Source organism: Amblyraja radiata, chromosome 1 (genome assembly GCF_010909765.2).
Source record: "Amblyraja radiata isolate CabotCenter1 chromosome 1, sAmbRad1.1.pri, whole genome shotgun sequence".
Taxonomy (NCBI): domain Eukaryota; kingdom Metazoa; phylum Chordata; class Chondrichthyes; order Rajiformes; family Rajidae; genus Amblyraja; species Amblyraja radiata.
Genome location: NC_045956.1, coordinates 34,017,953 through 34,045,449, shown reverse-complemented (window position 1 = coordinate 34,045,449; position 27,497 = coordinate 34,017,953). Strand labels below are relative to the sequence as shown.

General features: G+C 48.2%; 1 protein-coding gene across 4 annotated transcripts in view; it reads right to left on the bottom strand.

The window, feature by feature from the left end:
* The window catches only part of slc4a4 (solute carrier family 4 member 4), a 158,448-nt gene that overhangs the window by 31,405 nt on the left and 99,546 nt on the right, over window positions 1-27,497 (bottom strand). For all 4 annotated transcript variants that reach the window (XM_033020316.1, XM_033020335.1, XM_033020327.1 and 1 more), the window contains exons 14-17: window positions 23,037-23,119; window positions 4,616-4,801; window positions 3,573-3,686; window positions 2,159-2,320 (exon numbers count right to left, since the gene is read on the bottom strand). In XM_033020316.1, coding sequence (XP_032876207.1) covers window positions 2,159-2,320; window positions 3,573-3,686; window positions 4,616-4,801; window positions 23,037-23,119 — 545 coding nt within the window. The remainder of the gene's footprint in view (window positions 1-2,158; window positions 2,321-3,572; window positions 3,687-4,615; window positions 4,802-23,036; window positions 23,120-27,497) is intronic.

Here is a 27,497-nt window from a genome sequence, read left to right as displayed (position 1 = left end):
GAAGGCAGGTACGGGATACCGAGTTGGATGATCAGCCATGATCATATTGAATGGCGGTGCAGGCTCGAAGTGCCGAATGGCCTACTCCTGCACCTATTTTCTATGTATCTATGTATTCTTGTTCTCGGGGACTTGTTGTTTGGAAGTCATACTCCTGCCTTTTATCCAACAGCAATCTCCCCAGTTGTTCTGGGTTACGCAGCCACCTCCCCGGTGACCTCACTGTTCCAGAGCCAAGGCTGAAGTGTTTAAAGTGGGCTTGTACTTTGGGAGTTTTGCACTGTAGCGTGGAGCAGTCCTAGGATGGTGGGACTGTCATATGCTGAGAGAATGGAGCGGCTGGGCATGCATACTCTGGAATTTAGAAGGATGAGAGGGTATCTTATTGAAACATATAAGATTATTAAGAGTTTGGATACGCTAGAGGCAGGAAACATGTTCCCGATGTTGGGGGAGTCCAGAACCAGAGGCTACAGTTTAAGAATAAGGGGTAGCCATTTAAAACGGAGACGAGGAAACACTTTTACACACAGAGAGTTGTGAGTCTGTGGAATTCTCTGCCTCAGAGGGCGGTGGAGGCCGGTTTTCTGGAAACTTTCAAGAGAGTGCTAGATAGGGCTCTTATAGATAGCGGAGTCAGGGGATATGGGGAGAAGGCAGGAATGGGGTACTGATTGGGGATGATCAGCCATGATCACATTGAATGGCGGTGCTGGCTCGAAGGGCCGAATGGCCTTCTCCTGCACCTATTGTCTGTTGTCTATTGAGTCGTATGTGGGAGAGGGACGCTGGAGGGAGGGAAGGTTTATCAAAGAAAAATACATCAAAGATGAGCCTCTGGGAGAGGTTGGGCAGGGTAGGACTGTATTGCTTGGAGGGCAGGAGGATGAGGGGTGATCTTACAGAGGTGTATAAAATCACAAGGGGAATGGACATGGTGAATGTGCAGTATTTTTTACCCCAGCAACATAGAACAGCATGGAGCAGTACAGTGTGGAGGAAGGAACTGCAGATGCTGGTTTATACCGAAGATACACACAAAGTGCTGGAGTAACTCAGCAGGTCAGGCAACATCTCTGTAGAATATGGACACAGAGTGCTGGAGTAACTCAGCGGGTCAGGCAGCATCTCTGGAGAACATCGACAGACATCTGACCGACTGAGTTACTCCAGCACTTTGTGTCCATCTTCGGTATTGAACTGTACATCACATAAAGAAGAAGAACAACTGCTCCATTTACATAGGGAGGGTCTTGACCCAAAACATCAGCTGTTCATTCCCTCCACAGACACATAGGTTCTCGAAAGTCCCGAAAGTCCCCTTTAAACGTCCTCTGCAAAATGTACCTATTGTGTAGAGAGTGGATAAGAATGTGGGAAAACATAGAACTAGTGTGAAGGGCTGATCGATCCCACTCTCTCATCCACTACCTACACACTAGGGGTAATCTACAGAGGGGAAAATTAACCTACAACGCCGCACATCATTGAGATGTGGGAGGAAACCTGGGCACCTGGAGAAAACCCACGCCGTCCACATGGGAGAACATGCGAACTCCACACCAAGGTCAGGATTGGTCTCTGATGCTGCGAGGCAGCAGCTCTACTGCTACACTACCGTGCAGACCACTATGTGTGGAGACCGTCACTCTTCCATCCTCACCACCCCGGGACAGATGACATATGTCGAGCGTTTGACGGCACTGGGCCTGTACTCGCTGGAGTTTAGAAGGATGAGGGGCGGCCTCATTGAGACTTAGCGAATAGTGAGAGGCCTGGATAGAGTGGATGTGGAGAGGATGTTTCCAATAGTGGGAGAGTCCAGGACTAGAGGCCATAGCCTCAGAAATAAAGGACGTTCTTATAGCAAGGAAATGATGAGGAATTTCTTTCAGAGGGTGGTGAATCTGTGGAATTCTTTGCCACAGAAGGCTGTGGAGGCCAAGGCAGTGGATATTTTTAAGGCAGAGATAGATAGATTTTTGATTAGTACGGGTGTCAGAGGTTACGGGGAGAAGGCAGGGGAATGGGGTTAGGAGGGAGAGATAAATCAGCCATGATTGAATGGTGGAGTAAGCTTGATGGGCCAAAAGGCCTAAATCTATTCCTATCACTAATGACCTTATGACCATATGACCCACAGACACGTGAGGCTGACCTTCAGTTTGTGCTCCTTCCTGTTGACGATGACGGCGGTGACCTGCTGGTCCATGAAGACGAGGATGGTGATGAGGAGGGCAGGAAGGCCAGCCGCCAGGCACACCCACCACGGGTTGCCCCCAAATGGCGGCACAAACCACCCTCGCTTTGGGCTCGTTGGCTGCGGGGAGGAAGAAGCAATTAGCAAGATGAATCAGTCAACAAACAAGACAAAAATAACTTTGAGAAGTTACGAGAACTGCAGATGCTGCTTTACAAAAAAAACACAAATAGATCAGTTTACCACTCGGCATCATGTTCAGCACAGGCATCGCGGGCCGAAGGGCCTGTTCCTATGCTGTAATGTTCTATGTGTTGGAAGGAACTGCAGATGCTGGTTTACACTGAAATGGACACAAGCTGCTGCAGTAACTCAGTAACAGGCAGCATCTCTGGAGAGAAGGAATGGGTGACGTTTCGGGTCGAGACCCTTCTTATCCATATCGCTCTATTTGTGTGGTCTTTTCTTCAGACTGGTTGTGGTGGGGGTGGGGGGAGAGAGCTGGGAGACTGGAGGAGCAGGACATAGCCCGGCGAGTGATAGGTGGATACACATGAAGGGAGGCAGTTATGATTAGACAAAGGCCAGAAATGAAAAATGGTCTGAATAGGGGTCCCAATGAATCTGTGGAATTCATTGCCACAGACAGTGGTGGAGGCCAAGTCATTAGGTGTTTGTAAAGCGGTTCTTGATTAGGAAGATTGTGAAAGGTTTTGGGGAGAAGGCAGAAGAACGGGTTTGAGAGGGAAAGATAGATCATCCATGATTGAATGGCGGAGTAGACTCAATGGGCCGAATGGCTTAAATATGCTCCTATGTCTCAGGCTTTTATGAATAGTGACTCTGCAGTAAGTATCACGTTAAAATTATGGCATCAGGCGAGAAATGATTCAGAGTGTTTTAATGAGGATGTTGGCAGGACTCGAGGGTCTGAGCTACAGGGAGAGGTTGAGCACAGGAGGATAAGGGGAGATCTTATAGAGGTGTATAAAGTCATGAAGGGAATAGAACGGGTAGATGCACAGTCACTTGCCCAGAGTAGGGGATTGAGAACCAGAGGACATTGTTTAAGGTGAAAGGGAAAATATTTAATAGATCCCACAGGGGCAACTTTTTTTACACAGAGGGTGGTGGGTGTATGGAATGAGCTGCCGGAGGAGATGGTTGAGGAAGGGAATGGAACAAGACTTAAGAGACATTTGGACATTTTAAGAGAATATGTTTAGAGGGATAAGGGCAAAACGTGGGTAGGTGGGACTAGTGTAGATGGGGCATGTTGGTGGGTGTGGGCAAGTTGGGCTGAAGGGCCTGTTTCCGTTCTGTATGACTCCATGACACTGGGAAGATACGGAGGGGCACCGGATACACTCACCTTGAACTCGCTTGGCACGATTAGCTTTGGTGTGTCCACTCCAACCAGGGCATCCAGTCCACAGAAGATCAGAATGGCCAGGATGATGGCAAAGTCACTGATGAGCTTTCGGATCTGCAGCGGAAGAATGGAGTGGTGGGGAAGTGGAGGGGGGAGAGTGGAGGGGCGGGGAGGGAGAGGGGGGAGATGGGACGGGCGGGGTGGGGGAGGGGGTGTTGGGGGACAGGGTGGAGGAGGAGGGGAGAGGGGGGAGTGGAGGGGGAGGGTGAGAGGGGAAGGGCAGGGAGAGAGAGGGGGAGGGGCAGGGAGGGGGAAGAGGGGTGGGGTGGGGGAGGGGGGGAGAGGGGAGGGTTGGGGATGGGGGAGGGGTGGAGGGGCGGGGAGGGGGAAACACAAGGAGGGAGGTTAACACAAGCAGTACTGAGTGATCAGGGATCACCACATCAGAAGGTTTGACCCTTCCATTGACTCCATCTACACTTCACGCTGCCTTGACATGGCCAGCAGCATAATCAAGGACCAGTCTCACCCCGGTCACTCCCTTTTCTCCCTTCTCCTATCAGGCAAGAAGTACAGAAGTGTGAAAACACACACTTCCAGATTCAGGGACAGTTTCTTCCCAGCTGTTATCAGGCAACTGAACCATCCTATCACCAACTAGAGCGCAGTCCTGATCTCCCATTGGAGACCCTCGGACTATCTTTAATCAAACTTTACTGGACTTTATCTTGCACTAAACGTTATTCCCTTTATCTTGTAACTGTACAGTGTGGATGGCTTGATTGTAATCATGAATAATCTTTCTGCTGACTGGATGCCGTTCTGATATTAAGACCTTAGAGAAACAGGCCCTTGGGCCCGAGTCCACGCCAACCACTGATCACCCATAAACTCGCACCATCCTACACACAAAGGACAATTCACAATTTACAGAAGCCAATTAACCTACCAACCTGCACGTCTTTGTGGGAAGACGTGTTTAAACGTTTTATGTGTTTAACTTTAACCTAAACAGCCCTAGACATCAAGCGCTGATCACTTACCCTGGTTGGGAAGAAGGGGCTGGTTTTGAAGTTCTTCAGGGTCATGGAACAGGTGTAGGTGCCGAGGAAGAGGATGAAGGACATGAGGGTAACGTCTGGGACAAAGTGGCAGCTTGCACCCACCATGCGGCCCCCGTACTTCACGCATTGCTTCTTGGACAGCGATGACCAGTCAAAGCTCGTGTTCTACACACAGAGGAAACACAATCACTGTTAGAGTCAGGACAGTCATCCTAATCATTTCATAAGTTCTAGGAGCAGAATTAGGCCATTCGGCCCATCGAGTCAACTCCGCCATTCAATCATGGCTGATTCTGAACCCCATTCTCCTGCCTTCACCCCATAACCCTTCACCCCATCACCCGCACTAATCAAGAATATATCTATCTCTGCATTAAAAACATCAATTGACAGACTCCACAAACGTCTGTGGCAATGAATTCCACAGATTCATCACCCTGACTACAGAAATTCCTCCTCATCTCCTTCATAAAGGAACGTCCTTTAATTCTGAGGTTGTACCCTTTGATCCAAGATTCTCCCACTAGTCGAAACACATCTTCCCCATAATCATTCTATCCAGGCTTTAAATAAGGTTTCAATGAGGTGTCCCCTCATCCTTCTCAACTCAAGTCCAGGCCCATCCCTCTAAACTCGTCAGACACTCATCATAGGTTAACCCACTCATTCCTGGGATCATTCTCGTAAACCACCTCTGGGACCCTCTCCAGAGCCAGCACATCCTCACTCAGATATGGGGCACAAGACTGCTCACATTACTCCGAATGCGGCCTGACCAGCGCATAGAGCCTCAGCATTACATCCTCCTTACATTTAATATAGAATATAGAATGGTACAGCACAGCAAAAGGTCCATAGGCCCATAATACCCATGCCAACCTTGATGCCAAGCTAGTGTCATCCTGCAGTCCAACTGGTTGGCACGGTGGCACAGCAGTATCTCAGTGCCAGAGACCCGGGTTTGATCCTGACTAAGGATGCTGTCTGTACGGAGTTTGTACGTTCTGCCTGTGACCACGTGGGTTTCCACCCACACTCCAAAGACGTGCAGGTTTGTAAGTTAATTGTCTTTGGTGAAATTGTAAATTGTCCCTAGTGTGTGGGATAGTGCTAGTGTAGGGGGTGATCGCTGGTCGGCGCGGACATCGTGGGTCAAAGGGCCTGTTTCCACCCTGAACTCTAAACTAAAGTAAACTAGCCAAGAGTCAAGGGTTAAGGGTCAAGGGTATTTCATTGTCATATATACTGGCAACGGAACAATGAAATTTTTTCCTGCCTCAATTCAACAAGCCTATTTCACAATACAATACGGTACAATACAGTTTATTGTCATTTGCACTTCAAATGAAGTTCAAACGAAATTTGGTTTCTGCAGTCGTACAACAAGATAAGAACCAAGACACACACCAACACAATTTACACAAACATCCATCACAGTGAATCTCATCCTCACTGTGATGGAAGGCAAAGTCTTGTCTCTCCCCTGCTCTCCATTCTTCTCTCGATGTCGATGTCAAAGTCAACGCCCCCGGCAGGTGATAAAAAGTCCCGTGGCCATTAAGGCCGCACCGGGCGATGCAATGCCGCACTCCAGGTCTTGTCTCTCCCCTGCTCTCCATTCTTCTCTCGATGTCGATGTCAAAGTCAACGCCCCCCGTCAGGCCCTAGCAAGTCCCGCGGCCGTTAAAGCCGCACTGGGCGATGTAAGGCCCCGCTCCAGATCATTTTCAGCCCCGCAACTCGTGGCGGGAGAAGTTGCCGTTGCGGGAGCTCCGAAAAGCGGTCTCCCACCAAGGATCCCTGAGCTCCGGAGTCGGGTCGCAGCCGCGCGCCACCACAGCTCCTCCCGTTCGAACTCGGCCAGCTCCACGATGGTGGCCCTGCAGGCTCCACGACTGGAGCCCCCAGGTCGTTCCAGCTGGAGGCCGCTCCACGGTGCTAGGCCCCAACAACAACGGAGACCCGACAGGGAAAAGGTTGGGTCCCCCGCACAGGGAGGAGATTCAAAAGTCCCCCCCTCCCCCCCCGTCCCCGTCCCCGTTCCCGTCCCCGTCCCCCACACATACACATTTAAAACAATTTTTAATAAACATTACAAACTATAAACTATACGGGACAAAAAAAAACAGACGGACTGCAGAGGCTGCTGCAACGTCGGTCGCACCGCCCACACTTGACACAACACACAGATAAATCTGATCAATGATACAATAAATTAATATCCTCAAGACTAGGTAACCATTATAGTGCAAAACTGAAGTCCATAGTGCAGGCAAAGACACAGTCCAGGGAGGATCATGGTTGCTGAGGTTAATGTTGGCATTGTGTAGTGTTCACGAGCCTGATGGAAGATCGTCCATTGAAGCTTTGCACTTCTTAAACCTGTCTCCCTGACATTAGATTGTTTAAGAAGGAACTGCAGATGCTGGAAAATCGAAGGTAGACAAAAATGCTGGAGAAACTCAGTGGGTGAGGCAGCATCTATGGAGCGAAGGAAAGATGCTGCCCCACCCGCTGAGTTTCTCCAGCATCTTTGTCTCACTGACATTAGACATTGACCAACGTGGAAAATATCACCATTTCCGGCTGAAAGTTTATACATTTTCCCATTCCTCAGCAAAAGTACTTTCTGGTCAGAAAAGCTGATTTGCAACTTATACATGTCGTTGTCACATTGACCACAAAGTCACAACTTGGTGACTCGTCTCTCTCTCCCTCTGTCCCTCTATTCCAGCCCGGTCAAATGACACACATCACAAACCCAACCACAACATGTAGGCGGATCTCCTGATGCAATGCTGAGGAGTTGCTGCACCCCCACACACTCTCTGTAGGTGGAGTAAGATAGAACATAGAACAGTACAGCACAGGAACAGGCCCTTCAGCCCACAACGCCTGTGCTCACCAGGATGTTAAGCCACCTGGACCTCAAGTTTCGACTCAAGGAACTGCAGATGCTGGTTTGGACAAAAGGACATTGACTGCTGGAGGAACTCAGTGGATCAGACAGTATCTCCGGAGAAAAAGGACGGGTGGCATTTTGTGTGGGACCAAAATCCAGATTTCTCCAGAGAGGTTGCCTGACCCGTTGAGTGACTCCAGCACTGAGCATCTCTGTGGATGCTTAACGTTAAGTGACATTTCGGGCCGGGACGCTTCTTCAGGCTGATGTGAGGGTCCCATTTAGGGCGGCACGGTGGTGCAGTGGTAGAGTTGCTGCCTCACAACGGCAGAGATCTAGGTTCGATCATGACTACGGGGGCAGTCTGTGTGGATTTGTTAACGTTCTCCCACGTGACCACGTGGGTTTTTGTCCAGGAGCTTCGGATTCCTCCCACATCCCAAAGACGTGCTGGTTTGTAGGTTAATTGGCTTCTATAAATTGTAAATTGCCCCTAGCGTGTAAGGTAGTGCTTGTGTATGGGGTGATCACTGGTTGCCGTGGACTCGGTGGGCCGAAGAGCCTGTTTCCACTCTGTATTGTAAAGTCTCAAGTTTATTGGATGTTAGTGAGTATGGAGCGGATGAGAAAGTGGGATATACCCAATCACCCACTAGGTTGGTGAATTGGCTTCTGTAAATTGCCCCTAGGGTGTAGGATGCAAAATTGGGAAGGCATAGAACAAGTCTATGGACGATGTGGACTTGATGGGCCGAAGGGCCTGTTTCCTCACTGTACCTCTAAAAAAATGACATGAAATGTCACGTATCCATGTTCTCTGGAGGTGCTGCCTGATCTGCTGAGTTACTCCAGCACTCTATGTCTTTTCTTTTGTAAACCAGCATCTGCAGTTATAAACTCAGTTGCCTTGTGATGTAACAGACTACCATCTGACATGTCATGCCTTCATCGGTCGGGGCACTGAGTCAGGAAGTCACGCTGCAGCTCTACAAGACTTTGGTCGGACCGCATGTGGAGTATTGCGTGCAGTTCTGGTCGCCCCCATTGCAGGAAGGATGTGGGGCCTTTTGGAGAGGGTGCAGAGGAGGTTTACCAGAATGATGCCTGCATTAGAGGGTTTCAGCTACAGGGAGAGGCTGGACACACTGGATTGTTTTCCATGGATTGCCCACTGAGGAGATACCTGATAGAAGTGTATAAAATTATGAGAGGCAGTCAAAAGCTTTTTTCCAGGCTTGAAATATCAAATACTGAGGGCACAGCTTTAAGGTGAGAGGCGCAGGGCAAGTTATTTACACAGAGGGAGGTAGGTGCCTGGAACGCACTGCCAGATACGATAGTGGGTTTGAGAGACACGTGGATATGCAGTGAATGGTGGGATGTGGATTACGCGCAGGCAGAGGAGAGTTGGTCTTGCATCATGTTCGGCATCATTGTGGGCCAAAGGGCCTGTTCCTGTGCTGTATTGTTCTATGTTGTATGTCAGCGGTGAAGGGACTTTGCGCAAAGCACGTCCGGACCATCAGCTGCACCTGGCTTTCCCCAGCTCAGACCTCCAGGTGATAAGTAGGGTTGCCAATTGTCCCATATTAGCTGTGACATCCGGTATATTGGGCTAAAGTGGTTCGTCCCGTACGGTACCGCCCTTGTCCCGTATTTGACTGCTACTACTCAGGTCGAGGGGACTGTCGGGTCAGAGCGCCGCGTCCGGCCCCGCCTCACCCGTCCTGACGTAGTGCAGCCCATGGAGTGCAGTAGCAGCACCTCGCAAGTGGTCCCGTTGGTCGGCAGCCCGGCCAGCTGCCTGATCTTTGGACCTTCGCTTACCGCCGACACCACCACCCCTCCTTCTCATGGCCGATCATCGGTTCATGAGTTGGATGGGGCGCCGGACTTTGGCGCGACATCACGCGGCCCGGGCCAAAACTCCTCAGCTGGCCCGCCGGCTGGGCTTTGTGTGCAGTCCAGCACCCGGGCCAACTCATCATTCACCCAGCCACGGCCGAGTCAGTCAATGAATTGTCGTTGGTAATTTGTCCCTTATTTTGACCGTTTGTCCCTTATTTGGGGGTGAGAAAGTTGGCAACCCTAGTTATACTGTACTCTTCAATAACTTTCCTCACACCGAGGATGTGTGTATGGAACGTGCTGCCAGAGGAGAAAGCTGAGGCAGGTACTGTAACAACATTTAAAAGACACTTGTGTAGGAAGGAACTGCAGATGCTGGTTTACACCAAATTAGACACAAAATACTGGAAATTCCTTCTCTCCAGAGATGCTGCCTGTACCGTTCTAACAATCAACCATTCTACATTTCCTCATCAATGTCTGCTTTGATCTGTCGTTTTCACACCTTACCCTTCCATATCTCTGTGTCTCCCTCTCCCCTGACTCTCAGTCTGAAGAAGGGTCTCGACTCATACATTCCCTCCAGAGATGCTGCCTGAACCGTTTTGTGTCTATTTTCGGTGTAAACCAGCATTTGCAGTTCCTTCCCACACATTTTATCTGCCCCTGCCGCATTACTCCAGCATTTTGTGTCTATTTTAAAAGATACTTGGACAGGTACATGGACAGGTTTAGAGGGAAACAGGCCAAGTGGGGCTAGTGAGGATGGGGCATCTTGGCCATCATTGGGCCAAAGGGTCTGTTTTCACGCTGCATAACTCTGTGATTCTGTCATAGAAAGTGACAATCTTTCTTCCTATGGTTGGGGTATCATCAACAGGGAGGACATAGGTTTGTGCAAGGAAGTGTTTATCAGTTTGGTTGGTATCTGGAGCAATCTGCCCAAGGAGATGGTGCGGAGTTTAATTTAGAGATACAGCATGGAAACAGGCATTTCGCCCACCTGACCATCGATCACCTGTTCACACTGGTTGGATGTTAGCGCACATTCTCATCCTACACACTAGGGGCAATTTACAGAGGGGCGATTAACCGACAAACCCACACAGGGAGGAAACCCACCCTGTCACAGAAAGAATGTGAAAACATCACCCACACAGCACCAGAGGTCAGGATAGAACCCGGGTCCGTGGGGCTGTGAGACAGCAGCTCTACCCACTGCGCCACTGTTGTTTGAGGTGCGATGGTGGAATCAGATACAAGGAGGCTGAAAACCGTGACCTCCAGGTTCAAGAACAGCTTCCCAGCGACCATCGGTCTCTTGAACACCACACAACACTAACTGCAGCAACTATGAACTATGGGCGCAGTGTGCGCTACGATTTTGCATTATTATCTATCTATATTCTGCTCACCAGGTGGCGCCAGCAATGACTGCCTCGCCAACAGTCTGTCTCGTCCGTTCCTTTTTTGTTGTTTATATTAAGTGTTAAATGTATGTTTTACTGTTCTTTAGCTTGTTATATGTGGGGGGGGTGGGTTTAAATCGCTTACCTCGACGGAGATGTGATTTTATTCTATATCGTATCTCCGTCCGCACTGCGGCCTAACACCGAGGAGTTGTGGGCCTCTGTTGGAGACCCACTTCGGGAGCTCCAAACGCGGGAGCCTGCGGACTTTAACATCATGGAGCTCGTGGTCCCTGGATAGAGACCGCCTTCGGGAGCTCCAGGCCGCCCCGATGGCAGGAGCTTCGATCGCCCCAACGTGGGAGTTTCAATCGCCCTGATGCTGATGGTTCGACTGCCCCGACCGTGGGAGAATAAAGGGGGAAGAAGATTGGACTTTATTGCCTTCCATCACAGTGAGGAATCTGGGGAATCCGCTGTATTGAATGTTTATGTTCACTTTTATGTAGTTGTGCGTCTTGTTGCTTTTCTTAGTATGGCTTTATGTTAATTCGAATATCGAAAAATTGGTACACGTTACAATAAAAGACCTTGAACCTTTACAGGCCAATTAAGCTGCAGCAAGTAATAATTACATTAAAGGACATAGAGTGCTGGAGTAACTCAGCGGGTCAGGCAGCATCTCTGGAGAACATGGACACAGAGTGCTGGAGCAACTCAGCGGGTCAGGCAGCATAGGGTGGTCAAAAAGGCTTTTGGCACATTGGCCTGCATCAGCATGAGTATTGAGTATAGAAGTTGGGAGGTCATGTTCTGGGCACCATGTTATAGGAAAGATGTTGTCAAGCTGGAGAGGGTACAGAGAAGGTTTAGGAGGATGTTGCCAGGATTAGAAGGACTGAGCTAAAATAAAACAATTCCTCCAATTTGATGACCTCGAAAAGATCATCCACACATTTATCTCCTCCCTGCCTAGATTACTGCAACTCTCTTTACACTGGCATCAGCCAATCTTCCCTGTCCCGCCTGCAACTGGTCCAAAACGCCGCAGCGAGACTCCTGACGGGCACCCGAAAAAGGGACCACATCACCCCGATCCTGGCCTCTCTCCACTGGCTCCCTGTGCTGTTCCGTATACATTTCGAGACCCTCCTCTATGTCTACAAGGCCCTCAATGGGCTTGCCCCCTCCTACATTAAAAGTCTTCTCACCCACCACTCCACCTCCAGGCCCCTCAGATCGGCCGACTTGGGGTTGCTGAATATCCCGCGGTCTAGGCATAAGCTCCGCGGCGACCAGGCCTTTGCGGTTGCAGCCCCTAGACTGTGGAACAGCATCCCCCTCCCCATCAGAACTGCCCCCTCCATCGACTCCTTTAAGTCAAGACTAAAATCTTATCTATACTCCCAAGCCTTTCCTGAAGTCCACTGAGCGAGGGCTATATGTATATATGTATGTAGTTTGTTTGTTTATACTATTCTTATAACAAATGTAAAGCATTTTGGCCAACGAGAGTTGTTTATTTAAATGTGCTATATAAATAAATGTGACTTGACTTGACTTGAGCTATAGGGAGATGTTGAGTAGCCTGGGACTCAATTCCTTGGAGCACAGGAGGATGAGGGGTGATCTCATAGAGGTGTATACAATCAAGAGAGGAATAGATCGGGTAGATGCACAGAGTCTCCAGCCCAGAGTAGGGGAATCAAGGACCAGGTTTAATGTGAAGGGGAAGATTTAATAGGAATCTGAGGGGTACCTTTTCCACACAGAGGGTGGTGGGTGTATGGAACAAGCTGCCAGAGGAGGTAGTTGAGGCAGGGACTATCCCAACGTTTAAGAAACAGTTAGACAGGGACATGGATAGGATGGGCTTAGAGGGATATGGGCCAAAAATAAGCAGGAGGGACGAGTGTAGATTGGGCCTGATGGTTGGTGTGGGCAAGTTGGGCCGAAGGGCCTGTTTCCACACAGTATCACACTAGGACTCTAAATCAGAGGTGCAAAGGGACTTGGGAGTGCTGGTGCAGGATTCACAAATAGTTAATTTTCAAGTTGAATTGGTAGTAAGGAAGGCAAATGCAATGTTAGCATTTATTTCACGAGGACTAGAATATAAAAGGAACGTAAGTTCTCTTTTATCTTTTATGGCTCCCACAAGGGTTGAGGGTTTTTATTTTTAAAAGTAACAAAAGGACCTCCTGGTGGACAGACGAGGACTGTTGCCTGTTCGGCAACATGAATTACTTAGCCTCAATTAGCCTAGCGATTAGCCCAGCAATCTGACGAAGGGCCTCGACCTGAAACGTCATGCACCCTCTATCTCCAGAGATGCTGCCTAACCCACTGAGTTACTCCAGCACGTAGGTACAGCACCAGTAACCTGGGTTCAATCTGACTACGGGTGCTGTCTATGCGTTCTTCCTGTGACCGTGAGTTTTCTCCGGGTGCTCCGGTTTCCTCCCACACTCCAAATATAGATTTGTAGGTTAATTAGCTGGGTATAATAGTAAATTGTCCCTAGTGTGTGTGGGATAGTGGAATATATGGGATGCATGGTCGGTGCGGACTCGGTGGGCCGAAGGGCCTGTTTCTCCTGTATCTCTAAACTAAACTAAACACTTTGTACCTATCCATGCCCAGAGATGCTGCCTGACCCGCTGGGTTATAGACAATAGACAATAGGTGCAGGAGTAGGCCATTCGGCCCTTCAAGCCAGCACCGCCATTCAATGTGATCATGGGTGATCATTCCCAATCAGTACCCCGTTCCTGCCTTCTCCCCATATCCCCTGACTCTGCTATCTTTAAGAGCCCTATCTAGCTCTCTCTTGAAAGTATCCAGAGAACCTGCCTCCACCGCCCTCTGAGGCAGAGAATTCCACAGACTCACAACTCTCTGTGTGAAAAAGTGTTTCCTCGTCTCCGTTCTAAATGGCGTGCCCCTTATTCTCCTAAATACTCCAGTACTTTGTGTCCAATTGGACAGGTTGCAACCGACTGCTAGTTTTTGGAACCAATTCTTGCTGCTAAAGGAGCGGAGAGTGTTCTGTCAAGTCAGCAGAATCAGAGCCGTCAGTCGTCGGTCAACAGCCGGCAGAGTGAGTCCCTACCCCACCCCACTGCCTCAGGCAGTGTCCCAAGACCAGGGCCCTCCAGCAGCCGGCCAGAGTCACCAGAGGCAGGAGTACTGGCGCCAGAGAGAATCTGTGTCGCTGTCATAAGCAAAGATCATAATCTGTAAACATCTCAACTGCGGTGAAGCGGAACAGGAGACAGAGCTCAGAGCAGGGGTGAAGGGGGAGAGGATCAATACATCTCCCTGTCCCATCCCTGTCTTCCCACCCCACCCCCAGTGGAGTGCTGCTGCTGACCGCTGGGATCAGGACCTCCAACCCGTCACACCCCACGGGCAAGAGGAGCGTCCACCCTCCAACGTGGGAACCATCTGTTCAAGATACATCACAGTGTGGAGACAAGCAAGAACTGGGGGCATGGTGACGCAGCGGTAGAGTTGCTGCCTCACAGCGCCAGAGACCCGGGTTCCATCCCGACCATGGGTGCTGTCAGTACGGAATTTGTACGTTCTCCTCGTGACCTAGTGGGTTTTCTCTGGGTGCACCGATTTCATTCGACACACCAAAGACATGCAAGCTTTGTAGGTTAATTGGTTTCGGTTCAATGGTAAATTGTCCCTAGTGTGTAGGATAGTGCTAGTGTGCAGGGGTCGCTGGTCGGCGCGGGCTCGTTGGGACAACTGGCTTGTCCGTGCTGTATCACTAAACTAAACTAAACTTCTTCAAAATAGGCATAGTAGGTCTTGAGATGGGGGCCCGACCCAAAACATCACCCCTCCATGTTCTCCAGAGATGCTCTTTTAGTTTAGGTTAGATTTGAGATACAGCACAGAAACGGGCCGTTGGGCCCACCGGTTCCATAGAAACGTACAAAATAGGTGCAGGAGTAGGCCATTCGGCCCTTCGAGCCTGCACCGCCATTCAATATGATCATGGCTGATCATCCAACTCAGTATCCTATACCTGCCTTCTCTCCATACCCCATGATCCCTTTAGCCACAAGGGCCACATCTAACTCCCTCTTAAATATAGCCAATGAACTGGCCTCAACTACATTCTGTGGCAGAGAATTCCAGAGATTCACCACTCTCTGTGTAAAAAATGTTTTTCTCATCTCAGTCCTAAAAGATTTCCCCTTTATCCTTAAACTGTGACCCCTTGTTCTGGACTTCCCCAACATCGGGAACAATCTTCCTGCATCTAGCCTGTCCAACCCCTTAAGAATTTTGTAAGTTTCTATAAGATCCCCCCTTAATCTTCTAAATTCTAGCGAGTACAAGCCGAGTCTATCCAGTCTTTCTTCATATGAAAGTCCTGACATCCCAGGAATCAGTCTGGTGAACCTTCTCTGTGCTCCCTCTATGGCAAGAATGTCCTTCCTCAGATTAGGAGACTAAAACTGTACGCAATACTCCAGGTGTGGTCTCACCAAGACCCTGTACAACTGCAGTAGAACCGCCCTGCTCCTATACTCATGCTCTGCGCCAACCAGCAAGCCCCGCACATTAATGCTATCCTACACAAACACACGAAGGACAATTATTTTTACCTTTACCAAGCCAATTAGCCTACAAACCTGTATGTCTTTGGAGTGTGGGAGGAAACCGAAGATCACGGAGAAAACCCACCACTCAGGTCATGGGGAGAACGCACAAACTCCATACAGACAGCACCCATAGCCGGGATCGAACCCTGGTCTCCGGCACTGCATTCGCTGTAAGGTAGCAACTTAACCGCTGGGCCACCATTATGCCGCTGTTGAACAGCTGAGTTACTCCAGCACTTTGTGTCTTTGTTTAGCAACAACTCTGCCCCAAGATATTTCTGAAAGTTATGGATGTAGCCCAGTTCATCAAACTGAACAGACTCCCCACCATTGACTCCATCTACACATCACGCTGCCTTGGGAAAGCAGCCGACATAATCAAAGAGCTCACACTGACCATCGATCATGTTGATCAATCTGCAAGTTCAAGGAGGAGAATAAAGCCATTCGGCCCATCGAACCTATTCTGCCATTCAATTGTGGCTGATCTATCTCTCCCTCCTAACCCCATTCTCCTGCCTTCTCCCCATAACCCCCGACACCCGTACTAATCAAGAATCTGTCAATCTCGACCTTAAAAAATGACTTGGCCTCCACAACCGTCTGTGGCAATGAACTTCACAGATTCACCACCCCCTGACTAAAGAAATTCCTCATCTCCTTCCTAAAGGTACGTACTTTAATTCTGAGGCTGTGCCCTCTGGTCCTAGACTCTCCCACTAGTGGAAACATCCTCTCCACATCCACTCTATCCAGGTGTTTCACTATTCGGTAAGTTTCACAGAGGTCCCCCCTCATCTTCCTAAACTTCAGCAAGTACAGGCCCAGTGCATGGGAAACATTGAGCATATGTTCACACACTAGTTCTATGTTATCCCACTTTCTCATCATCTCTCTGCACACTTGGGGCAATTTACCAAAGCAGAATTAGCCTACACATCTATGTGACGTGGGAGGAAACCCACGCGGTCACAGGGAGAACATGCAAACTCTACCAAGACAGCACTTGGGGTCAGGATCAAATCTGGGTCTCTGCCGCTGTGAGGCAGCAGCTCTACCCGCTGCACCACTGTGCCGCCCGGCTCCCCCTTTGCACTACCTGATGTACCCAAGCATGGTTTGGATGTGAAACACATAAGGATAATTCTACCAGGGTAGCATGTAAAAGCACTTCAGTACTTTATTGTAACAATACTAAACTGATATCGATATAGGGCCAGCACAGTGGCGCAGCAGTATAGCTGCTGCCTGACAGCGTCAGATACCCGGCTTCAATGCTGACCACGGGTACTGTCCGTGTGGAGTTTGCATGGGCTCCCATTGACTGCATGGGTTTCCTCCCAGATAGAGTGATACAGCCCTTCGGCCCAACTTGCCCACACCAACCTACAAGCCCCTTCCACACTAGTCCCACCTGCCCACGATTGGCAATTTCCCTCCAAATCTATCCAATCCCATTCTAAAGAAGTATGGGTTTGTAGATTAATTGGCCCTCTGTAAATGGATGAGAAAGTGGGATAACATAGAACCAGTGTGAACGGTTGAGTGATGGTCAGCGTGGACACGGTGGGCCGAAGGACCTGTTTTTGTGCTGTATATCTAAACTAAACCATGTTAATAAAAAGGAATTGCAGATACTGTATCAGAGGTAGACACAGTGGTGGAATAACTCAGGGGTCAGTCAGCATCTGTGGAGAAGATGGATAGGTGACACCATCCCACTTGGGATCACGGAGACATGGCTCCAGGGTGACCAAGGCTGGGAGCTGAACATCCAGGGATATTCAATATTCAGGAGGGATAGAGAGAAAGGAAAATGAGGTGGGGTAGCGTTGCTGATTAGAGAGGAGATTAACGCAATGGAAAGGAAGGACATTAGTTTGCAGGATGTGGAATCGGTATGGGTAGAGCTGCGAAACACTAAGGGGCAGAAAACGCTGGTGGGTGTTGTGTACAGGCCACCTAACAGTAGTAGTGAAGTTGGAGATGGTATCAAACAGGAAATTAGAAATGCGTGCGACAAAGGCAAAACCGTTATAATGGGTGACTTCAATCTACATATAGATTGGGTGAATCAAATTGGCAGGGGTGCTGAGGAAGAGGATTTTTTGGAATGTATGCGGGATAGTTATCTAAATCAACATGTAGAGGAACCAACGAGAGAGCAGGCTATTTTAGACTGGGTATTGAGTAATGAGGAAGGGTTAGTTAGCAGTCTTGTTGTACGTGCCCCCTTGGGCAAGAGTGACCATAATATGGTTGAGTTCTTCATTAGGATGGAGAGTGACATTGTTAATTCAGAAACAATGGTTCTGAACTTAAAGAAAGGTAACTTTGAGGGTATGAGACGTGAATTGGCCAAGATTGACTGGCAATTAATTCTAAAAGGGTTGACGGTGGATATGCAATGGAAGACATTTAAAGCCTGCATGGATGAACTACAAAAATTGTTCATCCCAGTTTGGCAAAAGAATAAATCAGGGAAGGTAGTGCATCCGTGGATAACAAGGGAAATCAGGGATAGTATCAAAGCGAAGGATGATGCGTACAAATTAGCCAGAAAAAGCAGCATACCGGAGGACTGGGAGAAATTCAGAGACCAGCAGAGGAGGACAAAGGGCTTAATTAGGAAAGGAAAAATAGATTATGAAAGAAAACTGGCAGGGAACATAAAAACTGACTGCAAAAGTTTTTATAGATATGTGAAAAGAAAGAGATTAGTTAAAACAAATGTAGGTCCCTTGCAGTCAGAAACAGGTGAGTTGATCATGGGGAACAAGGATATGGCGGACCAATTGAATAACTACTTTGGTTCCGTCTTCACTAAGGAAGACATAAATAATCTGCCGGAAATAGCAGGGGACCGCGGGTCAAAGGAGCTGGAGGAATTGAGTGCAATCCAGGTTAGCCAGGAAGTGGTGTTGGGTAAATTAAATGGATTAAAGGCCGATAAATCCCCAGGGCCAGATAGGCTGCATCCCAGAGTACTTAAGGAAGTAGCTCCAGAAATAGTGGATGCATTAGTAATAATCTTTCAAAACTCTTTAGATTCTGGAGTAGTTCCTGAGGATTGGCGGGTAGCAAACGTAACCCCACTTTTTAAGAAGGGAGGGAGAGAGAAAACGGGGAATTACAGACCAGTTAGTCTAACATCGGTAGTGGGGAAACTGCTAGAGTCAGTTATTAAAGATGGGATAGCAGCACATTTGGAAAGTGGTGAAATCATTGGACAAAGTCAGCATGGATTTACAAAAGGTAAATCATGTCTGACGAATCTTATAGAATTTTTCGAGGATGTAACTAGTAGCGTGGATAGGGGAGAACCAGTGGATGTGGTGTATCTGGACTTCCAGAAGGCTTTCGACAAGGTCCCACATAAGAGATTAGTTTACAAACTTAAAGCACACGGCATTGGGGGTTCAGTATTGATGTGGATAGAGAACTGGCCTGCAAACAGGAAGCAAAGAGTAGGAGTAAAACGGGTCCTTTTCACAATGGCAGGCAGTGACTAGTGGGGTACCGCAAGGCTCAGTGCTGGGACCCCAGCTATTTACAATATATATTAATGATCTGGATGAGGGAATTGAAGGCAATATCTCCAAGTTTGCGGATGACACTAAGCTGGGGGCAGTTTTAGCTGTGAGGAGGATGCTAGGAGACTGCAAGGTGACTTGGATAGGCTGGGTGAGTGGGCAAATGTTTGGCAGATGCAGTATAATGTGGATAAATGTGAGGTTATCCATTTTGGTGGCAAAAACAGGAAAGCAGACTATTATCTAAATGGTGGCCGACTAGGAAAAGGGGAGATGCAGCGAGACCTGGGTGTCATGGTACGCCAGTCATTGAAAGTGGGCATGCAGGTGCAGCAGGCAGTGAAGAAAGCGAATGGTATGTTAGCTTTCATAGCAAAAGGATTTGAGTACAGGAGCAGGGAGGTTCTACTGCAGTTGTACAGGGTCTTGGTGAGACCACACCTGGAGTATTGCGTACAGTTTTGGTCTCCAAATCTGAGGAAGGACATTATTGCCATAGAGGGAGTGCAGAGAAGGTTCACCAGACTGATTCCTGGGATGTCAGGACTGTCTTATGAAGAAAGACTGGACAGACTTGGTTTATACTCTCTAGAATTTAGGAGATTGAGAGGGGATCTTATAGAAACTTACAAAATTCTTAAGGGGTTGGACAGGCTAGATGCAGGAAGATTGCTCCCGATGTTGGGGAAGTCCAGGACAAGGGGTCACAGCTTAAGGATAAGGGGGAAATCCTTTAAAACCGAGATGAGAAGAACTTTTTTCACACAGAGAGTGGTGAATCTCTGGAACTCCCTGCCACAGAGGGTAGTCGAGGCCAGTTCATTGGCTATATTTAAGAGGGAGTTAGATGTGGCCCTTGTGACTAAGGGGATCAGAGGGTATGGAGAGAAGGCAGGTACGGGATACTGAGTTGGATGATCAGCCATGATCATATTGAATGGCGGTGCAGGCTCGAAGGGCCGAATGGCCTACTCCTGCACCTAATTTCTATGTTTCTATGTTTCTATGACTCCTTCCATCCAGCCTGCCTTCCCTGTGAAGCACAGCTTCAATATCTGTAGCATTCTGTACACTATTGGTCACCCTGCTATAGAACAGATGTTCAAGGATAGACACAGAGTGCTGGAGTAACTCAGCGGGTCAGGCAGCATCTCTGGAGAACATGGACACAGAGTGCTGGAGTAACGTGCCGAAGGGACAGAGACTCTCAAAGGGAGGCGGAGAGGGAGAGGGGAAGGAGATAGGGGAGAAAGAGAGAGGGGGTGAGAGGAGAGAGGGAGAGAATGGGAAGAGGGAGGAGGGAGAGGGAGAGGTAGAGGGGGGGAGAGAGAGGAGCGAGCGGGGGGAGGGAGAGAGAGGTGAGGGAGAGAGGGAGGAGTGAGGCGGGAGAGTGAGAGAGGAGAAAGGGGGAGAGTGAGGTGGGAGAGAGGTGGAAGAGAGAGGGGGGTGGGAGGGAGGGGGTGGGAGAGATGGGGGAGAGTGAGAGGGGGATCGCTTGATTTTGAAGCATTCATGCATGGTGGAGGTATAATGTAGTCATAGAGTGGTCATAGAATGATACAGTGTGAAAACAGGCCCTTCGGCGCAACTTGCCCACACCCGCCAACATGTCCCAGCTACACTACCTCCAAACCTGTCCTATCCATGTATCAGTCTGTTTCTTAAATGCTGGGATGGTCCCTGCCTCAACTACCTCCTCTGGCAGCTTGTTCCATACACCCACCACCCTTTGTGTGGAAAAAGTTACCCTTTAAAAAGTTACCTCTGAAAACCCCTTCATACAAAATCATTGAAATCATACTTCTACAATGCACTAAAACATGATTTTAATACATCAAATTTCAAAAAAGTCCCTACCCTGGGAGGGGGGACACCCCACTTACATACCCTCTCCCCACTCGGTTGCTCCACTCCCTCACCGGGTACCCCCAAGGCCAGTGATCAGTGATCGCTCAGCCTTCCCACTTTCAAAAATTCTCCGCGGCCCCTGGTTCAAACGGAGAACACTGCCAGATGTGAGCGGGGAACTGAGACCAGTTGTCCGTGATGTCTGGATCCCAACGCTCAGAGCTTCATGTTTCAGAGTTGGCTAATGTTATTGATTTGTAATTAGCCTGATTTGTAATTAGTTGACAAAACCTTAAATTATTAATCCAGGGGGATGGGATAAGTGTAGTATTAAAATGACATGCAAGGTGTCAGGCTGTCTGTCACAACATACAGCCCCGATAACCCATTATTTCCTTCAGTTAAATATTGGGAAGGTAGCACTATTGTCATTTTCCACTCAACTATTATGTTTACCTCACTGACTATTTCTAACCCCCCCCCCCCCAATTCCTTTGACAGGTTGAATAGAAATGTCCCCAATCTCGTTGTTTTATTAATTGAACACGTAGATGAACATCCTCAAGGAGTGTAATCAGATGGAAACGGATTCAGATGCGATATTTAAGAGCTTGTTCAAAGAAGGGGCATATTTTAAAGGAGTGACAGAGATATCTGCAGGGGAATGTGTGAGATTATTATTTGTCTTTAGTTTTAGCTTGAACCAGGGCATCTGAAGATTCAACGTTTAATATAGTATTTGTGCTGATACTGACCCCAATCAACCACATAATGAATATCATCCATTCCGGAGGTTTTACTTTTATGATGCCATTTAAACTTCACTTGGATTTCAATCACTTCAATGTAAAAGTAATTGGGAATGGGGAGCATTGGAACAAAAATTTGCCCTCGGTCCATATTAATAACTGTAATATAATAACGTATGCATGTTGGTAGGTGCAATCAAAACAAAGATCTTTTTTTTAAAATCATTGTTGGGTTATAAATACCACAGAAAATATTATGTACTCCCAAGATCACATTTAATAGAATAATATTGCTTAAATATATAGTTATTGGACTTTGCATTTCGGAAAAGTCCCAGCTGAGAGGAAGACAGCAAAATACTGAAAATATTGGGGGTGAAAATGACTTCAGGACAGTTTGTTAGGAAAATGAAAGAAATTGTAACAGAATACTTATACAGGTGAGTGAGTATAATTTTATGGATGAGAAATTGTGTTCAACCAATTGATGACTTCTTTGACAAAGTAACGAGCATGTTAGATAACAAGGAAGCCAATGGATGTAGCAAATTTTGTTATCCATAATTTGGTCTGTGAAGTGCCCCGTAAAAGATTACTGCATTAGATAAGCACCTGTGGACTTGAACGTAATAGGTTAAGTCCAGGGGGTCAGATATGGGGCTTTATGTGTGGGCCAGATATATTGTCAAGTATCAAGTATCAAGTCTCCTTTATGGTCATTCAGACTTTTCAGTCTGAACAAAATTTCGTGCCTTGCAGTCATAACATAGGATAAAATAACAAAACACACAATAAACACAGATTTAACATCCACCACAATGAGTCCACCAGGCCCTCCTCACTGTGATGGAAGGCAAAAGTCTTAAAGTCCTTGTCTCTTCCCTCCTTGTTCTCCAGTGCAAAGGGACTAAGAGCAAGGCCAAGTGTGCATCCAGAGTCAAGGTCTGGAATAGTTCTAGGTGTGCAGTCAAAGCTGGGACCAGGGCAGTGTTCAGCACTGGGAGCCTAAGCAGGTAAGCAGCTATGATCAGGGGAGAATAAGGGGGCCAGGTGTAAGGCTTGGTCTCTCACAATTTCTCACTCGCAACTCTCACCCATGGGCACAGAGTGCTGGAGTAACTCAGTGAGTCAGGCAGCATCTGTGGACAGGTGATGTTTTGTGTCGGGGCCCGTACAACCCATACATGGATATTTCTAAGGTAAAGATAGAAATAGAATCTTGATTAGTACGGATGTCAGGGATTATGGGGAGAAGGAAGGAGAATGGTGTTAGGAGGGAGAGATAGATCCGCCATGATTAAATGGCAGAGTAGACTCAATGGGCTGAATGCCCTAATTCTTCTATCACTTACCGTATGACCTTATGACCGTATTATACTGCTTGCTACAGGTTGGACACAAGTCTAACACGTAGTTGGGGGTCTCGGGAACGCAGCCCCAGCGTCACGCAGCCCACCATTGTGTTACAAAATGACAAGAAACCACTTACTGTGAGTAGGGTGTCATTGTACAGCAGTGGCATTGCGGAGGTCACCGTGTCAGAGTCATTCCAATGAAGGCTTGAGTTCACACCTGCAGAATAGCATGAGAGAATGGGTCGTCAACTCAGCAGGAATTGAAGGTATGACCCCTCCCTGATTCCCCAGAGATGTTTCACATACCACCAGCTCAACCAGGACCTTCAATCACCATTCAATTCATTAACAACGTCAGTCAAAGACATCTCGTGCAAACTCCGGACAGACAGGTTCTTAGATTTTGTCAGCACATATTATATCGGTTAGTTTGGTTTAGTTTAGAGATACAGCACGGAAACAGGCCCCTTGGCCCGACGGGTCTGCGCTGACCAGCGATCCCCGCACACCTACACGATCCTACACACTAGAAACAATTTTACATTTGCACCAAGCCAATTAATCTACAAACCCGTACGTCTTTGGAGTGTGAGAGAAAACCAACGATCTCGGAGAAAACCCACGGGGTCACAGGGAGAACGTACAAACAGCACCCATGGTCAGGATGGAACCCGGGTCTCTGGCGCTGTGAGGCAGCAACTCTACCACTGCACTACCGTGCCGCCCTGCCCAACGAAGAACTGAGACACAGGGACCTGTAGATGCTGGAATCATGAGCAAAAGACAAAGTGCTGCTGAAACTCAGCAGCATCTGTAGAGGGAAATACTCAGCAGGTCAGGTAGCATGGATGAAGAGTTTGATGGGACCAAGGTTACCGGTGGATGACCTCCCAGGACAATCTGAGGAGTTAGCTCACCTTCTCTCAAGGAAGACCAACTTTGGATCAGAGGCTTTCAGCTACAGAGTGAGCTTAGATTGCCTTAGATTGCTGTCTCTGGAATGTCGGAGATTTTGTTCAGTTTAGTTCAGAGATACAGAGCGGAAACAGGCCCTTCGGCCCATTGAGTCCGCGCTGACCAGCGATTCCCGCACACTAGCACTATCCTACACACATCCTGGGGACAATTTACAATTTTACTGAAGCCAATTAACCTACAAAACTGCACGTCTTTGGAGTGTGGGGGGGAACCGGAGCACCCGGAGACAACCCACGCGGTCACAGAGGGAACGTACAAACTGCGTACAGACAGCACCCGTAGTCAGGATGGAACCCGGGACTCTGGTCTGTAAGGCAGCAACTCTACCGCTGCGCCACTGTGCTGCTGGCTGAGGGGAGAATTGACAGAAGTAAATCACATAACGAGAGGGCGAAGAGGAGGTTTACCAGAATGCTGCCCAGATTAGAGGCTTTCAGCTACATGGAAAGGTTCAATAGGTTTGGATTGGTTTAGTTTAGTTTTAGTTTAGTTTAGTTCATTGTCGCATCTACCGAGGAACAGAGAAAAGCCTTTTTTGTGTGCTAACCAGTCAGTGGAAAGACTATTCATGATTACATTCAGGTGGATAATTGGGTTAGTTTATTGTTATGTGTACCGAGGTACGGGGAAAAGATTGTTGTTGCGTGCTAACCAGTCAGCGGAGAGACTATTCATGATTATAATCGAGCAATCCACAGTGTACAGATACAGGATAAAGGGAATACATTTAGTGCAAGATAAAGTCCAATAAAGTCTGGTTAAAGATCGTCCGAGGGTCTCCAATGATGTCGATGGGAGGTCAGGACCGCTCTCTAGTTGGTGATAGGATGATTCAGTTGCATGATAACAGCTGGGAAGAAACTGTCCCTGAATATGAAGGTGTGCGTTTTCACACTTCTGTACCTCTTGCCTGACAGGAGAGTGGTGATGAGGAAGTGAGACTGGTCCTTGACTTCTTCTCTGGAAAATCAAAGGTTGAGGGGAGACTTGAGAGATGTATATAAAATGACAAGAGGCGTAAACAGGGTAGACAGTCAGAACCTTTTTCCCCCAGGGTGAAAATGTCCAACACTAGAGGCCGTGTAAGGTGAGAGGGAGAAAAGTTTAAAGGAGATGTGCGGAGTAGGTTTTTTTCACTCAGATGGTGGTGGGGTCTGGAATGTGCTGCCGGGGGTGGTGGTGGAGGCAGATACGATAGTGGTGTTTAAGAGTCTTTGGGATAGGCGCATGGATTTGCAGGGACTGGAGGGGTATGGATCACGTACAGGTAGATGAGGTCAGTGTAACTTGGCACCATGTTCGGCACAAGCATTGTGGGCTGAAGGGCCTGTTCCTGTGCCGTACCATTTTATGTGCTGTGTTCTATGTCCTGGGATGGAAGCTGCCTGTACTAAGCTAAGGTGACAGTGTCCATGCTGTGAGCAGGAATAGACATAACCAGTCATGCCTGGCTGCTGCCAAATTATCCTGGCATTTCTCCGCGCAATTCCTCGTGTTGCACCCAGACAAGATAACGGATGGACAATTATCTACTGTCTCAGTCCAGGGGACAAGGCACAGGTCAATGGAGGAATATGATCGCTCCACACAATCTGTCCAAATCACAATTTCTCATTAAGCATCGCCAATCTCAAGTTCCTGAGACCGCAGGGTGACTCTTTACACTTGAGATCCGTGATCAGGAGTGCCGACATATTCAATGCCCCCAAGGCTGGTTCCTCTCTCTGGTGGAATATCACCCACATCGATCTCTCTTATGCCTCATCTCTGGGACCTTCTCCCCTCCAGCGAGGCTGGTTTAGTTTAGAGATACAGTGTGCAAACAGGCCCTTCGGCACACCGTGTCCGCGACGACCAGCAATCACCCCGTACACTAGCACTACTATACACACCAGGGACAACTTACATGGATAGGAAAGGCGAGGAGGTAGAAACCAAGATGCTGGTTTACAAAAAAACAAAAGAACTGGAATAACTCAGCCGGTCAGGGAGCATCTCTGGAGAACATGGATGGGTGATGTTTGGGGTCGGGAACTTTCTTCAGACCTCAATTGATCTGTCAAGGCCTGCTGGTTGCTAACCATTTTAACTCCCCTTCCCATTCCCACACTGACCTTTCCATCCAGGGCCTCCTCCGTTGTCAGAGTGAGGCCCACACATAAACTGGAGGAACAGCACCTCAAATCCCACTTGGGTAGCTCACAACACAACCCCAATGGTATAAACACTGAATTCTTCGTACATTTTAGTGTGTTATCTGAGTCTACGTGGCACTGTAGCTCAACGGTATAGATGATTCCCTACAGCACCAGAGACCCGGGTTTGATCCTGACTATGGAGTTTCTACGTTCTCCCTGCGACCGTGTGGGCTTTCTCCGGGTGCTCCGGTTTCCTCCCACATTCCAAAGACGTACAGGTTTGTGGGGAAATTGGCTTTGGTAAATTGTCCCAAGTGTGTAGGATAGTGCTAGTATACGGGGTGATCGCTGGACTCAGTGGGCCAAAAGGCCTGGTCCCATGCTGTATCTCTAATGTCTAATGTCTAATTTCCTGTGATGCTGCAAGTAAGAATTTCATAGTTGACATATTTGACTTGCACAATATGCTTTGGAAAATCAGACTACATAATGCTGGTTTATACCAAAGATAGACACAAAGTGATGGAGTAACTCAGCGGGTAACGCTTTGGGTCTTCTGAAGAACGGTTCCGACCCGAAACGTCACCCATTCTTTTTCTCCAGAGATGCTGCCTGACCCACTGAGTTACTCCAGCACTCTGTGTCCATGTTCTCCAGAGATGCTGCCTGACCCGCTGAGATACTCCAGCACTCTGTGTCCGTGTTCTCCAGAGATGCTGCCTGACCCACTGAGTTACTCCAGCACTCTGTGTCCATGTTCTCCAGAGATGCTGCCTGACCCACTGAGTTACTCCAGCACTCTGTGTCTATAATCAAAGATGTCCCACCCCAGCCTTTCCTTTTCCTTCCCGCACCTGTACGGCAGAAGGTAGAGAAGGTACAGGAAGTAGAGGCGGTACAGAAGCTTGATAGCCACGGGATGGAGTTGGTCTTGATTTAACAATGGCAGCTGGGACTGAGGAACTTCATAAAGCCTCGAGTGTGACCATTGTATCTACAGTATGTATGGTACATCCGATCTGATTGGATAGCATGCAGAACAAAGCCCTCGGTACATGTGACAATAATGAACCCAAACCAAGGAAGACATTTGATCCAAATTCTTAAAGGTGTAAACACACCCAGAAATGCATGAGATGTGTACATTTCAGCATACAGGGCACATTCCAGTTACACATTATGAGCTGAGTCAGACTGGGACAGAATGTACTAACTTTATTGACGTTGAATTCAGTTGAAGTACTCTGTGGTATAGTTTACAGACACATAGAATTCATAGAGTCTTACTGCATGGAAACAGGCCCTTCAGCCCAACATGCCCACACTGACTAATAGTGCCCCATCAACATTACTCCCATCTGCCTGCATTTGGCCCATATCCCTCTAAACCAGTCCTTTCCGTGTACCTGTCTAAATGTTTCTTAAACATTGCCTCCACTACCTCCTCTGGCAAATCATTCCATCTGCCCACCATCCTTT